The 17,659-nt window shown below is 43.2% G+C and overlaps 1 protein-coding gene across 2 annotated transcripts in view; it reads right to left on the bottom strand.

Moving 5' to 3' along the window:
• cadm1b (cell adhesion molecule 1b) overlaps window positions 1-17,659 on the bottom strand; it is a 138,779-nt gene that overhangs the window by 40,088 nt on the left and 81,032 nt on the right. For both annotated transcript variants that reach the window (XM_035155181.2, XM_035155182.2), the window contains exon 2: window positions 2,820-2,840. In XM_035155181.2, coding sequence (XP_035011072.1) covers window positions 2,820-2,840 — 21 coding nt within the window. The remainder of the gene's footprint in view (window positions 1-2,819; window positions 2,841-17,659) is intronic.

Raw genomic sequence — 17,659 nt, 5'->3', positions numbered from 1 at the left:
TGAGAGATACATACAGATATACTGTAGACAGACTGTGCTAAATTATTAATGTGCAAACAGAACATAAGTATGTCTAATAATAGAAATAAGTTTTTTCCTCGTAGCTCCTTAGCAACGTGGCATGGTGGGTTGGGAACCAATGAATTAGGGAACAAATTATAGTTACATAAAGTGCAAGATAATCACTGAACATCAAAAGTAATATTGGATATGTGTGGTCAGACGTATGAAAGTCTGAGGTGATGTCAGGTGTGCTCAGCTCCTCTGTACATGCACGTAGCGCTGCTGGAGATGAGGCAAGAGCAATGCAAAGTGTTTTGATGTCTATTTTATTTCATTGCTGTAAAAATAATATATTTGGCAGCCAAAACGGCAACAGAGAGCAGCCTCAAAGCAAGGTTACGCTGCTCCCAATCTGCTGGACTGAGAGAAAGGGAATGAAATAGATGAATTCTCCATAAGGTTTAGCAGCCCCAAGCAAGGTTGGTTCCCCTCCAATATTCCAGCCTAGGCTCATCTCCAATTCAAAACACACATAAATAACGTCGCTGTGATTAGCAATCCCATCAAAGTGAAAACAGGCCACTTTGAGGAACATGGAGGGTTTTCGCAATTGGAGTAAACATTTTCAATTGCCTCTGCATCCTGGTCATGATTGGGTGCAAATGAGGGGAGGCAGTCATTAATTCTGGGTAGTGGGCTGGGATGGAGGGGGAGTGGGCAGAGGCATGGCACAGATGACTGGCTGATAAATTCACACTCATTCCAGCAGCTGTCTGGAAGAGTAAAGTGCCTGTATCTCTACACATGGCTGCCCTCCTGTTCCCCGCATCACAACATACTGAATGAAACAGTCAGAGGGAAATACAGACCTTCAAAAGTCTGTGCTCTCTCTGAGGGGATGTACAATCTGGCGTCGAGTGTTTGGCAGGGAGGCTGGGCTCATCAGCCGCACTCAAAATGCAAAGCAGCACCCAGCCTGGCCACTTTTGACAAAAAGTTGACGAAATCAGGAAATATTAGCGGAGCGGCTCCTCCCTTTAGAAGTTCGGAGACAGGCACCTTTTGAATCAAGTTGGCTCCGTCTTTGATCTGTTCCCTCTTGTTTGGACATCAAAAGACATGAAAGAGGAAGCAAAAAGCCGGACAGCCGACCCCCAATTCCTCCTCCCCGAGTCACCGCTGTCGTGTCCTTTCAAGGAACAACCAGGACTACAGACAGTCATTAACAATAAAAGTTTCCCCCTCTCCGTCTCTGATGATGCCTTTTCACCGCCGCTTGTCTTTATCCCGCTCAGTCATTAAACCCTGATCCTTATGATGAAATGCTGTTTTAAGGATGTTCACAAGCGAGAAGGCTTCTGTCTCAGGGTATAATTAGCACCGTGCCATTTCTCCGAGATCCTTCGCATGGGAAGGTTTCAAAAAATGTCATACCCACTAATTTGACCATCTTTCTACTTTTCTTTCTTTTCTTTTTTTTAGAACCACAGATAAGCTCTCTCAGAGGCTCTGTGTTACCATTTGAATAATGATGCTGCCACATGACTAGAAAATAAGGATGTTCGACCTGAGAAAACACACGTTCTCTTATTTTACCAGGTAAACCTTATGGGGTGTTGTTTCTCTGATATAAAAATAAACGAGTTGTGTATCTTAAATGAGTGGATACCACATTCTGAAGAATAAACACCAGGCAAAATAATGTTTTCATAACAAGGCAATGCAAAACTGACTTGTTTTGACTTAGCACTAGAAAAATAATAATTTCTATAAAGAATTTGTTTCAGCTGATAACTCCATCCTTTTAAATGTTGAATGTTTTACTTTACTGCATTAGGACATGTTCCAGGCCGACATCTGTCAGATGGGAGTAATGCACCTCACAACTTCCAACTCTAATCAAGTAAACACATTTTAGGCGAAGTGCATTTAAGTCTTGCAGCGATGTAGCTGTGGTTTGCACCTAGATGAGGAAGATGAAAGTGTTTTGCACGCTGTTCATTTATTAGAAAGTGGTACCATTAATGTGTTTTCTTACTTCTTGGCTTTTTGGCTAATTTAGCTTCAACACTAGCAGCCAAAACTACACAATTACTTTTGTTTAACCTCAGACCATGTTAGAAAGGACATTAAGAACAACAGGGTTAGTGCATCTGTTTAAGTAAAGTGCTTGTGTGCAGACGTTGGAGAAAGGAGAAGAGAGATACACACTCGCACGTCATGACAACATGTGCTGAAAGAGCCAAATGTTATTTGAATATATTCTGTTGCGAATAATTCTATATGAGAATAATTGTTTAGTGAATAATTTGTAGCCATTTCCCATTCTTTATACGATTAAAATGGTAAAGTGGAATAGTGGAAGAAATAAACTTCCTCGATGTTGTTTTGGCTTGATAGGAATATTCATTATTTGACTATATACATATACGTATATTTGACTATTCGATAGAGCCTTTTTATATAACTGAAGATCGGTGGTTCTGTGAGTAACCTCAGACCACAGTGAAAGTGTCAAGAGGACGACAGCAAACTAAAGTGGCGACCAAATAGCCTGGACAGAAATTTGAAATCTACATGTGGCAGTGTGTCGATGTGAGAGCAGAGAATAAAAAGAATGGATTGTCACTGTGAGTGCATGTCTCTCTCCTCCCTCCTGAAAAGAAAAATACCAACATAACCAGCCATTCTTGTAAATATGCACAGATGAACAGGCTGCTGCGATGGACAGCCAAACAACAGACACCGACAGAAGCGAGCAAGTCCAAATGAACAGCAGGTAGCAAAAAATAAAAAAAGAGAGAAAGAATGAGTACCTGTCACGGTTTCAGCAGCTCCTGTTGCAGCGCAGGCGAAGATGAGAGGGGGAGAGAAGAAAACAGACAAGGAGTTAGCTGACAGGACGTAAGCAGAGAGTCACATTCCACTGGTAACAGAAAACTTTCAGGGGCAGATTGCAACTCATCAAATGAAAGATGCATATATGCTACAATATTTAACACAGATTAAGAGAAATACACAAAAGGGCATCACGATGAGCAAATTGTACAATATCCAGCCATTCTATATTTCCACCGGTGTATAATCCTGACATAATGAGCCACTTTCATCCCTTCATCCGTTTACCCTGCATGTTATATTAATATGGAGGAACAGGGGGGATATGTGGACATTGTTTCCTGCCCCTCGTGTCCCTGATTAAGATTCCAGCCAGCCCTGCTATGGAGCAGCCACTGCCTGGAGATGCTCCCCTGGGACCTGCAGTGTATCCTGGAGAAGAGAGAGCACCCATTCGGAACAGTGCCCACCCAAACTGGCATCTCACAGGGCATGGGAGACTGGCATGTTCCCAAGTCCCTGCAGCAGTGCTCAGGGACTGTACCCTCGGGAGAGCTTCCATCATTCATTCTCTGCTATTCATAAACAACCCCCCCATTTCTCTCTCTCTCTCTCTCTGTCTCTCACACACACGCGCACACACACACCTCCTCCCCCTGCCCACTGCTGCACGTCCATATCTACATTTATTCCATTTCACACACCCTATTTTAATATATTGACATTCCACGCAGACTTTGGGGCTTCGCTGTGAGCAATGCAAGCGTCAGTGCTGAGCATACAGTCTGCTGAAGTGACTGCTTGTCACACTTGTCATTGCCGGCATAATAAGGGTGTAAGGTATGACACATGTCCTTGTTACAGCCCTTTGTGCATTTTCAATGTGTCAGCGATTCCCCCGGGACAAAAAAAGTGTGAGTGACAAATCACACGCGATGGGAAACAACTTTTGAACATTGTCCAGGAGTCGGCTGCGATATCTGGCTGCCCAGTGTCAGACAAACCTCTGTCTTTATTGTGTGATAATTGAATGTAATGAGACTTCTGAGGCTATTCTGCTCCAGCTGAAAGCAGTTTGAACGAAAAGAGACCCGGAGTGATTGAGGTTGATAGCCAGTCTGAAACTTGGAGCCTGAACGAGCGCACCGTATGCGTCCCAGTCCAATCAGCCCCCAGGACAGCCCATAATGAGGCTTTTGAGCTGCTTTAATTGCCAGGTAATTATAATGTTGTAGCAACATTATGTAAATGACTCATTATCATCTTGTATGTGTAGTATATCTGCCCTCATTTTATGTTACTTTGTCAGGAGTGTAACCCAGAAAAACGCATCAGCCTGTTACTGGGGCATCTCAGTGTTTAATCTTGTCAACAGAGGTCTATATATAAACAGAGGGACTTGTGATATAGTGCAGTGACACCTTCCCTAACCCTTCACTATCATCCACTTCCTGCCGGTGGCCTCTGAAAGGCCTATAAATAGCTCTTGTGGCGTGTCTGCCGCTCCCCTTCTCTCCTCTGTACCTGCAGCACATTAGGTAGAAGTTATGAGGTGCCAGCTCGCCTGTGATTAGATGTCATGGCTGTCGCTCTGCTTAGACAGTGCTGATAGACAGATTTCTGGGGAAATGCTTGTGATGGCATTCGTGCGAGTGCAGCCATTGCACCAATCTGTCAATCACGCGCGGGGATGAGAGCAGGCAGGCCAGCCGTCCCTCCAAATAATGTCTGTCCTTGTCTCCTCACCTCTTTCTCCTTTTCATCCAAATCTCATTCTCCCGGTTCCACACAATGAGCAGCGTTATGTTCGGAAGCAGAAAAGTGTAGCATTTTCCACTCTCCATCCACCCTGATGCTACGTTTCCTGCTGCCCACAATACATCACGTTTTCTATAAGAGCTGAGGGTCTGTCCTGGTATTCAGGCATCCGTGTTCAACCCATTGCCACCACGATGAATCCATAATAACCTGCACTATTTTTCAGTCGCTGAGGCAAACTCAGATCTCTGGAGACTGGGTGTGAGACTGTGTGGTGAGAGTGGCACATAGCCTCGCTCGCTCTCTCTCTCTCTCTATCACAGCTCAGTAAAAGCAGTGGGGTAACACTAATGAGACAACATTTCTCCTCAGTACTAGTGCGATGCCTTTGAATTAATGCTCCTCCTTTCAGGTAAAACATTCCCTTGCTTATTTTATGCTCATGATCGCGTGTTGCATGTCAACCAAGTGTGTGATCGCACTGCATTAGAGGACACAGCCGAGTTGGATGCTGGGACTCTGTAGTTCCCCACAGAGATCCACACTGGGTACTGTCTGATTGTGTGTGTGTGCGATGCTGTCTCACTGTGTGCAGCCCACTGTGTTTTCATTTAATTAGAAGGATCAGAGGTGGGTTTCAAACTTTTTTTCTCCTCTAAGGAAATCGGACAGAGCAGCGAGCTCCTGCAGAGTGAACCGAATAAACAGGGACGACTTCTGAGGTCAGGATTTTCACAAAAGAAACCGATCAAAGAGTTTCAGCTGTCCTCGCAAAAAAGAGAAAAAAAAGAATTTCCAGCACCTTATGCTCGTCTTTGATGCCAGGGATAATTATTTTCAAATCTGCTTTAAAGAATTGCATGACAACATACTACATTGCTACTCGGACCGAAATGCCCTTTGCGTATGTGAACTAGTTCTGGTGAGTTTCCACAATGTGCAGAGTTTTAACGTCCTCACTCAGTCGGTCCTCGTGAAATTCCATAAAAGAGATGCAAGCCCTTAATCTGTTAATTAGTTAGTGAGCAGGAAATTAGTCAGCAACAATTTTGAGAAACCATTAATTAGGTTTAAGTCGATAGGAAAAGTGAGACTCCAGTTTCTCAAATGTGAATATTTTCTGGATTTCTTAGTCATATATGATGGCAAACTAAAAGCTTTAGGCTTTAGGGCTGTTGTTTAGACAAAAGAAACTGTTTGCATCTTGTGTTGGGCTTTATTTCTTTTTTTCTTTTCCAATTTTCTGAACTATAAATTATATTTTCAGAAAATAATCATCTGTTTAATCTGCATCAAAAATACCCACACACCTACAAATAGGAGAAAAACATGCAACAACAATTACTACAGCAGGGGGCTGAGGGTGGGTGGTGCACTGAAAGTGAGTGAAGTAAAATAAGCATGTTATTCAATCTGTAATGTATATTAAAAACCAAAGTAAAGTTCGATATAAACAATGCTGCTGTGATTTATTTTTGTTCCAATATTGTTATGAAACCATCAAATGAAACTATTATGTGTTCAGCTTCATTTGAGACAAACTGGCAGCAACAAATATATCAACGTTTTCAAAACTCTATTGACGACAGAGCGGGGGGGATGATTCCCAAAGACCTATGATAAGATTCTTCTCCCCAGGAACGCTGGTCGTCTCTGGAGCCGGACTACGAGATTCCAGTAGATGGCTTCCGAACATGGTTGAAACCTAAACATTTCCTTTATTGCTTTAAAATCACTCCCCATATGGTCCTGGTGCACTTCCAGTGTGGCATGTTGTATTATAATATTTGTTAATCAAATTTGTTTGTATATTTGCATTTGGTGCACGTCTGGACTTGGAGCTTGTTTTCCTTAATGTTTGTGCTTCCACTCGTGAATGTGCTTTGTCAGGAGGTAATTATCAGCAGCTCTTCTCCATCTGCTGACGGAGCAAGTGAACGGGCCTTGCAAAGCGATTGCTTAACTTTAAACCAACAAGGACAGAGGTGTGCTCTGGATTACATCATAATGATCTGTTCACATGTCAACACATCCAGGTCCATGAAAACTGAGAAAACTCCAGCAATCAATAAAGACTGCAATATTATTGAAAGCTCTAAAGAAAACCAGAAAGTCGACTTTGAGTTATTATTCTTTCCAGGTTCATAAATGAGGTTCGATGCCTATTATTGGAGAATTGAATTGTAATAAATCAGGCATTTATACAACCTCTGAGGAGTGTTTTCATTCCACTGTAAAAACCGCTGTTTGTGCATTCTTAAATCACAGCGCTAATTTAGCTGCATCTTACCCACTTCTGCTTTTATCACCTCTCAGGTACAGCTTAATCCACCCTGAGCTGTCAGCGAGGTATCAGAAAAACGCTCACCTGTAAACAGCACTGGGAATATTCAGATTAATTCTCCCCTGAGAGTCGACCACAACATATTTATCCGGTCGGCTTATAGGAGATGCAAAGCATGTTGCGGCTTGATAAACTGTAATAAAGAGGAGATTTAGCAAATATCCCCATAAGAGGTGGCTAATTGCTCACTCACCGTTGATTGAATATGCTTTGTGAATGTCCAATCTATGACCGGAGTGTTTGTGTTGTGCTCCCGAGGACACCTGTAGCGGCAGACAGCTTTTAGGTCGGGAGATTAAGGGGTAATCCTTCAGAAATGCTGGAAGATAAAAAGCAGCATGGAATTCGGTGCCCTGGCTCCTCTTAGTTAAGTGCTATGGGTATCTACAATTGCACATAAATACCAATAGATGGACGTCCCAGTGAATCATAGGCTAGTATTAAGACGTTTCAGCATCAGTGACGTCTTTGAAGACAAAGGGAGCCGTGCAATCTCATTGGTGAACCGGGTCTTGTCACTCACCGCCACACATGAAAATGTCTCTGCAGCTGACAGAGGGAGAGAGAAAGCCAACAGCCACTTTAATGACAACTCTGCACAGCTCAGGTAGTGTTCGCCTCTCACAGTCGTGTCAAGACAAAAGGGGGAGCGCTAACACTTCTAACAACTGTAGACGCCAGGCTGTTGTTACACACAGCCTCAAATAGACAGACACCGAGCTCTCCCTGTAACCCCCAAAAAACAGCGTCAAAATGCAGAAAAAAGCTTGGCTGCTTAATATCACAGTGACGCATCTATCAAAAGGTAATTTGACATAATGAAACAACACTATTCTACCAGGCAGGATGTCTCAAATCAGCATAATACCAGACAGGAGGAGTATTATAGTAATACACTATTAAGTCACGCTGATTGTGACAAATGCAACAACTTCAGAGGTCTATAAATCACCAACCAACTGCGTTCGCTGGGAGGTACAATGATTTTCTTTTTTCCGACGAGGCACAATCATCCACTCTGTTATGTTAACAAGACTGGTTGACTGAGCGCGGACTTAAGTGAAGCAGTGGCAATGTGCTCTGCACCCTGAACCGTTCAGCGGGGACGGATTCAAGCTCAAAGCCGAGACAAAGCTTAACCTCTGGCAAAGTGACACATCACATCTCATTCAGATTGTCTCTTTTCGGGTGAGACTGCATATAAATCTATGTGGTTTGTTCTCTCAGAAGGCTGCAGGCACTGTGAGGCCTCTTTTCCGCCCTGGCCTCAGTTTAAAAAGAGTGGTGCAGCAGGGGTGCAGCGTTTGATACCACAGGAGAGAAACTGAAGCTCGGAGTCTGATCAAAACACACGCAGAACGATTCAAATCAAAGCCTCCAGTCGTGAGGGAGGAATCCTTTTTTTTTTTCTCCCTCTATCCTGGAGACACAGAGAGGTCTCCCCCCTATAATGTGGTCTCTTGCCAGATAAACTCACATGAGCAATGTTCACAGAGGCATGGTGTATTTGTGAGGGCGTGCTTTCTAGCCTGGCTGCCAGCATATCTGCTAACTCACTTTGAACGTGCGTACATCTGCACCAGCGTTTCTGTGCGTGTATGTGTGTGTATGAGAGAGAGAGAGAGAGAGAGAGAGAGAGAGAGAGAGAGAGAGAGAGAGAGAGAGAGTAGGACATTAGGAGAAGCTTCTGACAGGCTTGTCATCGCCACAGCCTGCCCAGTGGAAAGGAGGTGGTCAGAGGGGTAAGTGGGGGTCCGGCAGGGTCAAGAGACAGCTGCTGCACCACCACTCACTGTCTGGAAGCTCTCAGCGAATATTAAACCACTGGGGCCTCGGCCAAGACGCTTTCTCATTTGTGGAATGCACAAAGTCCTTTTCACGAGGAGGCTCCATCTAATTTATGCCACTGTTATAAAATTGCTATTGTTTTTTTGTTTTTTTTGTCCTGAAACAGTCAAACATAAACATAAAAAGACCAAAATAAATGGCGATGGCATCAAGGTAATTGAGGTTATTTTGTAAATCTGTGAATTTAGTTATTAACACACACTTTTTGTTCCTAAGATGATGAATCTGTGTGGTCTCGCACCTCCTGTGTCTGTGTCTCCAGCAGAGAGAGGCTCCATTATTACAAAATGAGACATATTAAATACATCCCCCGAGGCTGATGACCTTGGCGATGACATATACCATTAATTGTATAGATGGATTATTATCATCACAACAATAACATGGCTGCTTTTCAGCCACACTCTCCATAACACCTGTGCCCATTCTCTGGCTGCCTCAGCTCGTATGCTCATAATCACATCTATCAGCCCAAAACGTTAACTGCATCCTGGGACACTAAACATGTCCATTTGTTTGGAGTTGTAATGTCTTTTGTGCGCCTCAATCAGGCACCTGTCAGACACACACCTGCTACCTCAGTGCTAAGAGAAAAGGCAGAGTGGAGGCCTTTTGTTTCCTCACAGAGTTTATAATCAGAACGTTGTTTCCAATCTTCTTCCACCATTTTTCTATTTCCCATTTCCCTTTTCTCAGTCAAATCACTGCTATCAATCAGGTGCGCGTTTGAGAGGGGAGAGAGCCCAGAGAGAGGGAGAGAGTGTGTGTGTGTGTTACAGAGAGAGAGGAAGGGGGAAGTTCCTTGATGGAACCATCTCTAGCCCTAGGCCTCATTAGTCAGAGACTGCAGGAGGAAATATGTGTATGTGAGAGGTTGGTGCATGTGTGTGCACCAGTGTGCTATAAAAATGAGTACTGGTAGCGTGTCTGTCAATATGACGCCTTTTAACGTTTCCCATTCCATCCAAATGATGCACAGCGGACATTGAGTTACTCCAAATGGATACTCAACCCAGTTAGCACTATCACATTTTGCCCATTCTCTCCACTGTGCTTACTGATATTATGGCGAGAACGATGGCCTGTAAGGATTCACAAAAAAAATTCTGTGCAACCATGACAACAGCTTCTCCGTATCAGCACGCCCTGTGCGATGAAAGCATCTCATAAATGATTGCAGTCGTCTGATGTGGCAATCAATACGAATCAAACCTTAACAGCTGCATAGGCACAAGCCATATTGATCTCATGTGACAAGAGGAGCTCGCGGTGCATCGACATCTCTGAAGAGAGTCAACTTCTCTGCTTTGATAGTCTGTTTCCCTGAACACGCCGAACATCACCGCAGAAATAGCACAAAGTCCTCTGTTAACATTCCTGAGGCACAAATTAGGCAACAAATACGGAGAATGAATAAAGGATGAGCAAACACAAGTCCAGATTACTGCCAGCGTGGCAATATGCTCGATATTTTACGGCGTGTATTGATTATATAAGAGATCTATTTGAAGTGGCCGTACAAAATGGCAACTATAGTAAATTCACAATGGCAGGGTAATATACGGCTTCACTGCTTTCATTTATTCACAGCTTGACATTTCCTCCCTTCCACAGAGTGTGCTCTAACTGTGTGCCAATGGCCACATCATTTAGACTGGACTTGCATGAATATTTAACATTAGTGCCTGGATCGTAGCTCGCAGAAAATGAATTATTTTTAGTGGGATTTGCAGAGGCACCGTGAAAAACTCTCACTCTGGTGATGAATCGCTGGAGAGTTTATGTTGTATTAAGCAGGCAAAACAAATGGTTATCAATCATTTGAAGCTTTGCAGCTACACATCCCTTCCTGCCTTTCAGAGATTCTGTTGGTTTTCAGAGGGAGACGTTTCCAGACTTGAGTGTGTAACAGAAAAGAATCAGCCTTGAGTTCACTGGCATTTGTTGACAAGACAATGACAGACTGGTGATGGATCAGCTGGCAAATAATCAGCCAATGGGAAGCTTTCACAAACATATTGTTATTGGTGCTCATGTTTACAGAATAAACAACGCGGAAAAGATGTGAATTTATGTTTACAATTTAAAATAATGTAAATTTTCTTAATTGAGGTTGTAATTCATTTAATTTCTTAGTCATACTGATTTGATAGGAGGAACTATTACCATGTATATACAGTATATATCAACCGATATATTGGTATTCAATGTTTTTTATCGTATTATCTGTATCAGCATTGGCTCCCAAACATCAACATTGGTCAGAGAGTGAATAAAAACCGATGCAATGATTATGTACAACTTGTGCAGGGGGAAGCAAAGCAATACGTGTATACACGTGACACACAGGGAGTAGTCAAATTCAAATTCATCCACACAAAACATAACAGAACTAGTGGATTATTTTTCCAGGTCTTAGAGGATTTCTTCTTGATAGAATGGTGCAATCATAAAAATATGGAGCATTGGTATTAAACAGATCGCTCTTTGAACATCATGACGCTCCAATGAAGAGGGAAGAGTTGGGACAAGCGGATAGAGATATATGTCATTCTGTCAGACAATGTAGAATAAGGAGGATTTTCCAGCCGTAACACCACTATAGGGGATATTCAGGAAACCTTGATGTTAAAGAGGCTTAACTAATGTAGTCCATGCTGAGTTATGATAGAATGAAATGAAGCATGATTCAGCATTTGTGTGACCTATTTTCGCTTCAAACCTCAGTGACTGCGGATGAGGTTGAGGGAGAATTTTGTTTCCGGGGTCGTCGTAAATTCTTCGGGTACAATTTAATGAAAAGCAAAGATAAAGTTGTGCGATTGTTCAATCACTTGTAAGAGAAGGTTCCAGGTTGATGTTTGAGTGAATCACCATTTATACAGCCTACTTCAAATAGTGTCTGTGCAAAGAAAAGGCCTATTGAGTCTCAGACCACTGCCATGGAGACACTATGTGAGTCCTGTACAAATGAAAGTGGAAAAAAATCATGCTCCTGCAAAATTAAGAGATTAAACCTAACACGGCAGAGAGGAGGAGCTCTTATAGATGATTAAATCAGATCCTTGTGCTTCTTCTACCTGCTTGATTTGATTGGCTATCTTAAAACCTTAACGCTGGTTAATTGCTAGTTAATTTGCCTCTCATAGCAAACAAATAACCCTCCAGTCTGCCAATCATTCATTTAAAACCTCATGTACGAACTCAGTCAGCTAAAACACACACATACGCACAAGCGAGTGCCCAAATCGGCAGTGTGACACAGAGTTTACCGATTCTCAGATGACTTGACAGTTTCATTAGGACAGATTACCGTGACCCTGAAGTTTTAATCTTCCAGATAAACTGAAGCTGTTTTCGCGCCATCCTCAAGGATGCACTTCGTTTCCAGCAACATCCGAGCTGAGAAGAGATTTGGCCTCGCTCAAACACAATCTGAATTGCTCCAATTGATTAAGCAGAAACTGGCAGGCTGAACAGAGGAGAGCGGAGTACAAACCCGTCCACACAGCCACCGGCAACTGTGGACACAAGATTGAAGGTAAGATATCTGTGAGAGGCCTGGCACCTGAGTCGGATAGATAGTCCCGCTTCCTAGGCAGGGGGTGGTCAGATTGGAGACAGGCTGGGTGGCTTTGCCTGTGTTTCCCCTTCAGGTTAATATTTTATGGACGTGCGATACAGTTCAGATGACAGTTTGAGATGACTGAGAGTCGGTGTGCAGGCCGCGGGAGTTCAGCGATTTATTAGAAGGGAGGGAATGTGGCACAGGGGAGAGTGAGGCTGAATCTGAGAAATGTGTTAGTAGCTGTCAGTGTGAGGAGTCTCAAAAATGACTCGAGTTTGTGCTCGCACTTGTATGCCTGTGCATGTTTGTGTGTGCGTGCATGTGTGTGAGATGAGTGAGTGCTATCTGCAACCCGAGCCCATTAAAAAGCAGAGGCACCGGCGGTACAGATGTGTCTCTCTCTGAGCCCAACATGAAACACAGAAAACGGCCTCTTTGATCATTACCTACCTGTCAGTCTGCCCTCCGCAGGGACCGCCTGTTACGACTGCTGATGTGCCGCACTGACAGGCCAGAAACACACACGTAAACTCATACGCATTTGAAAAAAGAGAGAGAGAGAGAGAGAGAGAGAGAGAGGAAAATAAACGGCGTTGCTATCAGTCTGACTGGTGCCGGCATTCAAACTCATCCCTGAGGAGGTATAACCATGACGACCAGTAGTGTGGGCAAAGCACAGGTTTATTATTCTATATTTGGATACCAATTAGCCTCGGTGGCTGCAAGGCTCGCCGGGGTCCACATTTGCCTCAGTACCAACGGGCAATTTAGTCTCCGATCCCTGTGATTGTATGTTTGTTGAACGTGGGATGAAACAAGCACAAACCCATGTGATCAAAGGGGGAGCGTATCCACAAGCGGAGAGTCAAAAGCAAACAAGCCTTTCCAAGTTCATTTGTTTGACTCGCTGCATCTACGGCAGACATCGCATGATCTGCTGAGAATATTTGTAGACAAACAGGAGACATGACAGTTACATGCAGGTCAGCATGTCCTCCCTTTGTGAGTTAATCACTGCTCCTCCCACAGTCTACAAACGTATTCATGTGTGTTCACCCTCTGAAATGTTGCGTCTTGATTTAGACTTTTTCTTTTCTCTCCACACTTTTCTCCCAGGCAGGGCGGCACGGTGGTACAGTGGTTAGCACTGTCACCTCACAGTAAGGGGTGTACAGTTTGAACCTCAGCTTGGCCGAGGGCCTCAATGTGTTGAGTTTGCATTCACTGTGTGGGTTTTCTCTGGGTACTCTCCTCCCACAGTCCAAAAATATTGGTCTTGGGTAAATTGGAGACAGTAAATTGAATGTAGGTGTGTATGTGAGTGTTAATGGTTGTTTGTGTCTGTGTGTTGGTCCTGCGATACACTAGCAACCTGACCTGGTTGTACCCTGCCTCTCACCTAAGGTCTGCTGGGATTGGCTCATACCTCCATTATGCTGTATAGATAATGGATGAACAATTCTCCGTTTCAACACCTATCCACAGCAAGAATGGTGTCAGCAGAGTAGGAAAAGCAGGCAATTGCCTGGGACCCCTAGCTGAGAGCCCCGAGAACAGCTAATTACGTTGGACTACAGCAACAACTAATTTGAAAATGATCAGCTATGTATGAGAGACTGCAACAACACCACAGTCAGAAACGCCCTAACGAGACCCCATGCTACTAAACCTTTTGGATTTTAGACTTTAAAATGTGTCTGTATGATGTGTCTGGGATGGTGGTGGAGGTTTGCACTCTAACTTTAATACTTTACTGTTAATTATGTGTAGACACAGCATGCATTTTGTTTATAATTTTGATGATAATACAATCGTTTAAAGATTGGAATGATGTGGTTTAGTATCATTTGGAGGGAACAGGTCCCTGAGGCCCCCAAAAAGTCCCTTCAAACACTTTGGAAAAAGATCTTGGTTATTGCGAATAAACCATTGTGAATTTGCAATTGGGGTTTGAAAACGATATCTGACGTTAGACAAAGGTCATGGTATTAATTAACGCTACAATATGCAAGTTCTGGAAAACAAGCTGCTGCCGGTTCGACACTGAGAGGAAAACCATTCTGCTCCGTCCACCGTCCTTCTCTCTGCTCCGCTACACTCTCCATCAGTCCTTTACCTTCAGCCTCATCATGTCTCAGCTATAGTGCAGGCACTGGGAGCTTGCTCACCTGTGAGTCAGCCACAGTGACATCCTACAGCGGCTGATACGATCTTGAAGCCTCGGTGTGAGAGGAGCAGCGGACTAAAGGCACATTCACATTGATCGACAGTTGTGCACTCCCACCCCTGCTTTTGGCCTTCTCTGATTGGTTAGAAGAGCGACGCTAGCTCAGAAACTTTCGAAGGGAATATCTCCGCACCGCTGCCAAGCTGTTCAGCGAGTCAAGGCCATGGACGCCTTTGACAGCACCTCTCCACATTGAGATATGTTTTGGAACATATTTCATATAAAAGAAATCTTCGAAAAAGGTTACCTACTCCACTACACATAGTTTTTTTACCAAACCACTACAAACCTTTACAACGCGCCTCACCTCAGCCTTGGCATTGAATGTAAATTGTCAACTGTGGATTCGAATAACATTGACAGATCTGACCTGAAAAAGGACTCAAACTGAAAGAAAAAAAAATCGGCAGTAACATCTCTTTACAGAAATATTATTCTGCCTACTCTGGACAAAGCCAGGAAATACAGCAGCTTTTTGAGGGGCAATTTCCCACTGATAGAGAAGATACAATGAAAGTTGTAAATTTGGCAAAACTTTGAGGATTCTCTGCTTTCTCTTGTCTAACATTAATGTGTTAGAGAGTGATAAGCAGATCAGCTGTTCAAAGTAACGAAAATTAGATGTTATTTCATTGCCACTGCTGCAGATACCAAGTATCAGCACGGAAACTGTCTCCATCTTCTGCACAGACCAACCTCTGCTAACTACTGTAGTGCATCTGTGTAATGTAGTATCCGTGTTATCTGGTCACCATTTGTAGTCTGCAGAGACTTGGCTTGTTAAGCTTGTTAGGGGGAATATCTGCACCTTTGTGATCAATCGAACCGTTTCAGAATCCTCATTTTCTTTTGCAATGTTTGTCGCGTCCTCGCCGCGGATCCCGACTCTCTGATTTTTCTGTCACCGCTGTTTCCAGCTTCCATAGGTCAACGCTACCTCTTTAATCTTCATGTGCCCCCACTCGCACAGATTGTAAACAAATGAACAATGTAATGCAGCGAGTATACACACACACACGCGCATTTATATGCAGAGCCGCTTTTGTGTTTGGGGCTGAAAGGTTGACTTTGTTGTTAGTCTACCACTCACATGACTTAGGGTGCGGCCACATTTGCTTGCAGCAATTTACACAGTTTAAGTTGTAATGGCTTTTCCACGTCTCTCTCAGAAACAGCTGAGACACCTCTCTAACTACTTCTGGGAAACACCGTGCAACCAAAGCTCCGACACCATTAGCATACATTGCACTGTCAATTTAAAGGTATAACGTTCTGAGCTTATTCTAATGGGAATGAGTCATTTTATTCTGAGCGCAGCAGTAAGAATATAAGGATGGAGAAGTGATGCGGCTGTGATGTTGGATGTTGGGAATTCGGGTCGGAACATTATATTGCATGTGCCAAATCTCCTGATGCAATCTCACACAGTGTCATACGTGTCAAGTTCCAGATCAGAGTTTCAGATCTTACGGCGCAACATCAAAAGACTCAACTCCAGTCAAGCACACGCCAAGAAAACTAGTGCAACAGACTGTTGGATTTTCACAGAGGCTTATTGCATCTGTATGGTGATACAGCACACGGTGCATGTAGCCAATATGCTCACATCACACACTGTTTCCTTGGCTCTCTCCCTGCACAGATAAAGGTGATGTCTCTCCCTCACTGCTTCAACTGTCTGCGAACGTTTGGAAAAGCAACAAATTCAGACATTATGATGAATAAATAACACTGGTTTCACACTTGGAAGTGTTTGAAAACAATGGCTCAAACGTGTCATTTGAGTCACTTGACATTCAGTTCCCCTCGGCTCATATACGGAGTGATGCGGCGTCATGAAGCTGTTTCTCTTTGGTTTCAATATCAAAAACAATAACAAAAGCATTTCACACGCTTTGTTCACTCTCACCGCTCTAAACAACATTGTTCAAGAAAAGTAAATGGAAATATGAATAACAGCATGGGGAAATAATGAAATGATTCATAAAGGCTCTCAAGCAGCCACACTGCTCACACCACATCTGTGTTCCAATCTGGACGAAACCAAGAGGACTAAATTAACACTGACTTAAGATTAACCATTTTAATGAACGCTACCAAACAAAGCAACATGAATAGAGTCAGAAAAAAGGCAGGAGCATCTGAGGCCATGAACAGTAGAAATAGATCTGAGTGAGGACAGCGATTTAAAAGTTTCTTTAAAGATTACGAGGATGTTTCTACAGTACATGGATCAAACAATAAAAATAGAAACTTACAGTGTGTTATAGGGTGACATATGATTCAGTACTAAAACAAAAGCACCTTACAAGAATTCAAATCACATAAAAATCATATATATGTTTTTATCCGGGATGGCACGGTGGTAGAACGGCCACGACGATTACAGGATACGTGGTATAGCTACTGCAAAGATTCATTCATGCAGGAACTTTGCTTGAATCTGGTAACAAATCTGATTATTAAGTCTTGCACACGGTTACAAATCAAAGAAAACATTCAATAGTTTTTCATTGGGCTCCAAATGTTTGATTTAAACATAAATTGCCTGCTTTGAAAAAGTTTCGAGATTCAACACCCAACTGTGAGATGTCTGGGATTCATTAAATCCTTTTCCTCTGTCGATAGAAATAATGTTAAAATCATGTTTCGGATACAGCAACTAATATAACGGCAACGATCCAGCTGCTATTACTGCAGCTAGTAATAATAATAAAATGTGAATGTGGGATGTTGCACAGCGGTCCTTGCCGGAGGAGGTGATGAACAGAGAGGAGATGATGATCATGGAGGAAATAAAGAGAAAGAGTCGCCTAATCTATGGCATAACACTGCTGACACCTCATAAGATTAGAGACGCCTCTCAGTCTAAATCAGTCCTCTATCTGCATGCTTAGTGCCATTACTTGCTTTGTGGGGTACTACCCTCAGGGGTGCATTGCCCACACAATGGTAGCTGCCAAGCCGCATAGCAGGAACACACACTCACACACTTTCAGTCACACAGTCACGCAGAGTGCGAGTGGCATGAATCAGATATAATGATCAACGAGGAAAAGTCAGGGAGAGCTTT

The sequence above is a fragment of the Hippoglossus stenolepis genome, chromosome 4 (assembly GCF_022539355.2).
Source record: "Hippoglossus stenolepis isolate QCI-W04-F060 chromosome 4, HSTE1.2, whole genome shotgun sequence".
Classification (NCBI taxonomy): domain Eukaryota; kingdom Metazoa; phylum Chordata; class Actinopteri; order Pleuronectiformes; family Pleuronectidae; genus Hippoglossus; species Hippoglossus stenolepis.
This window is presented reverse-complemented; position numbering and strand designations above follow the sequence as displayed.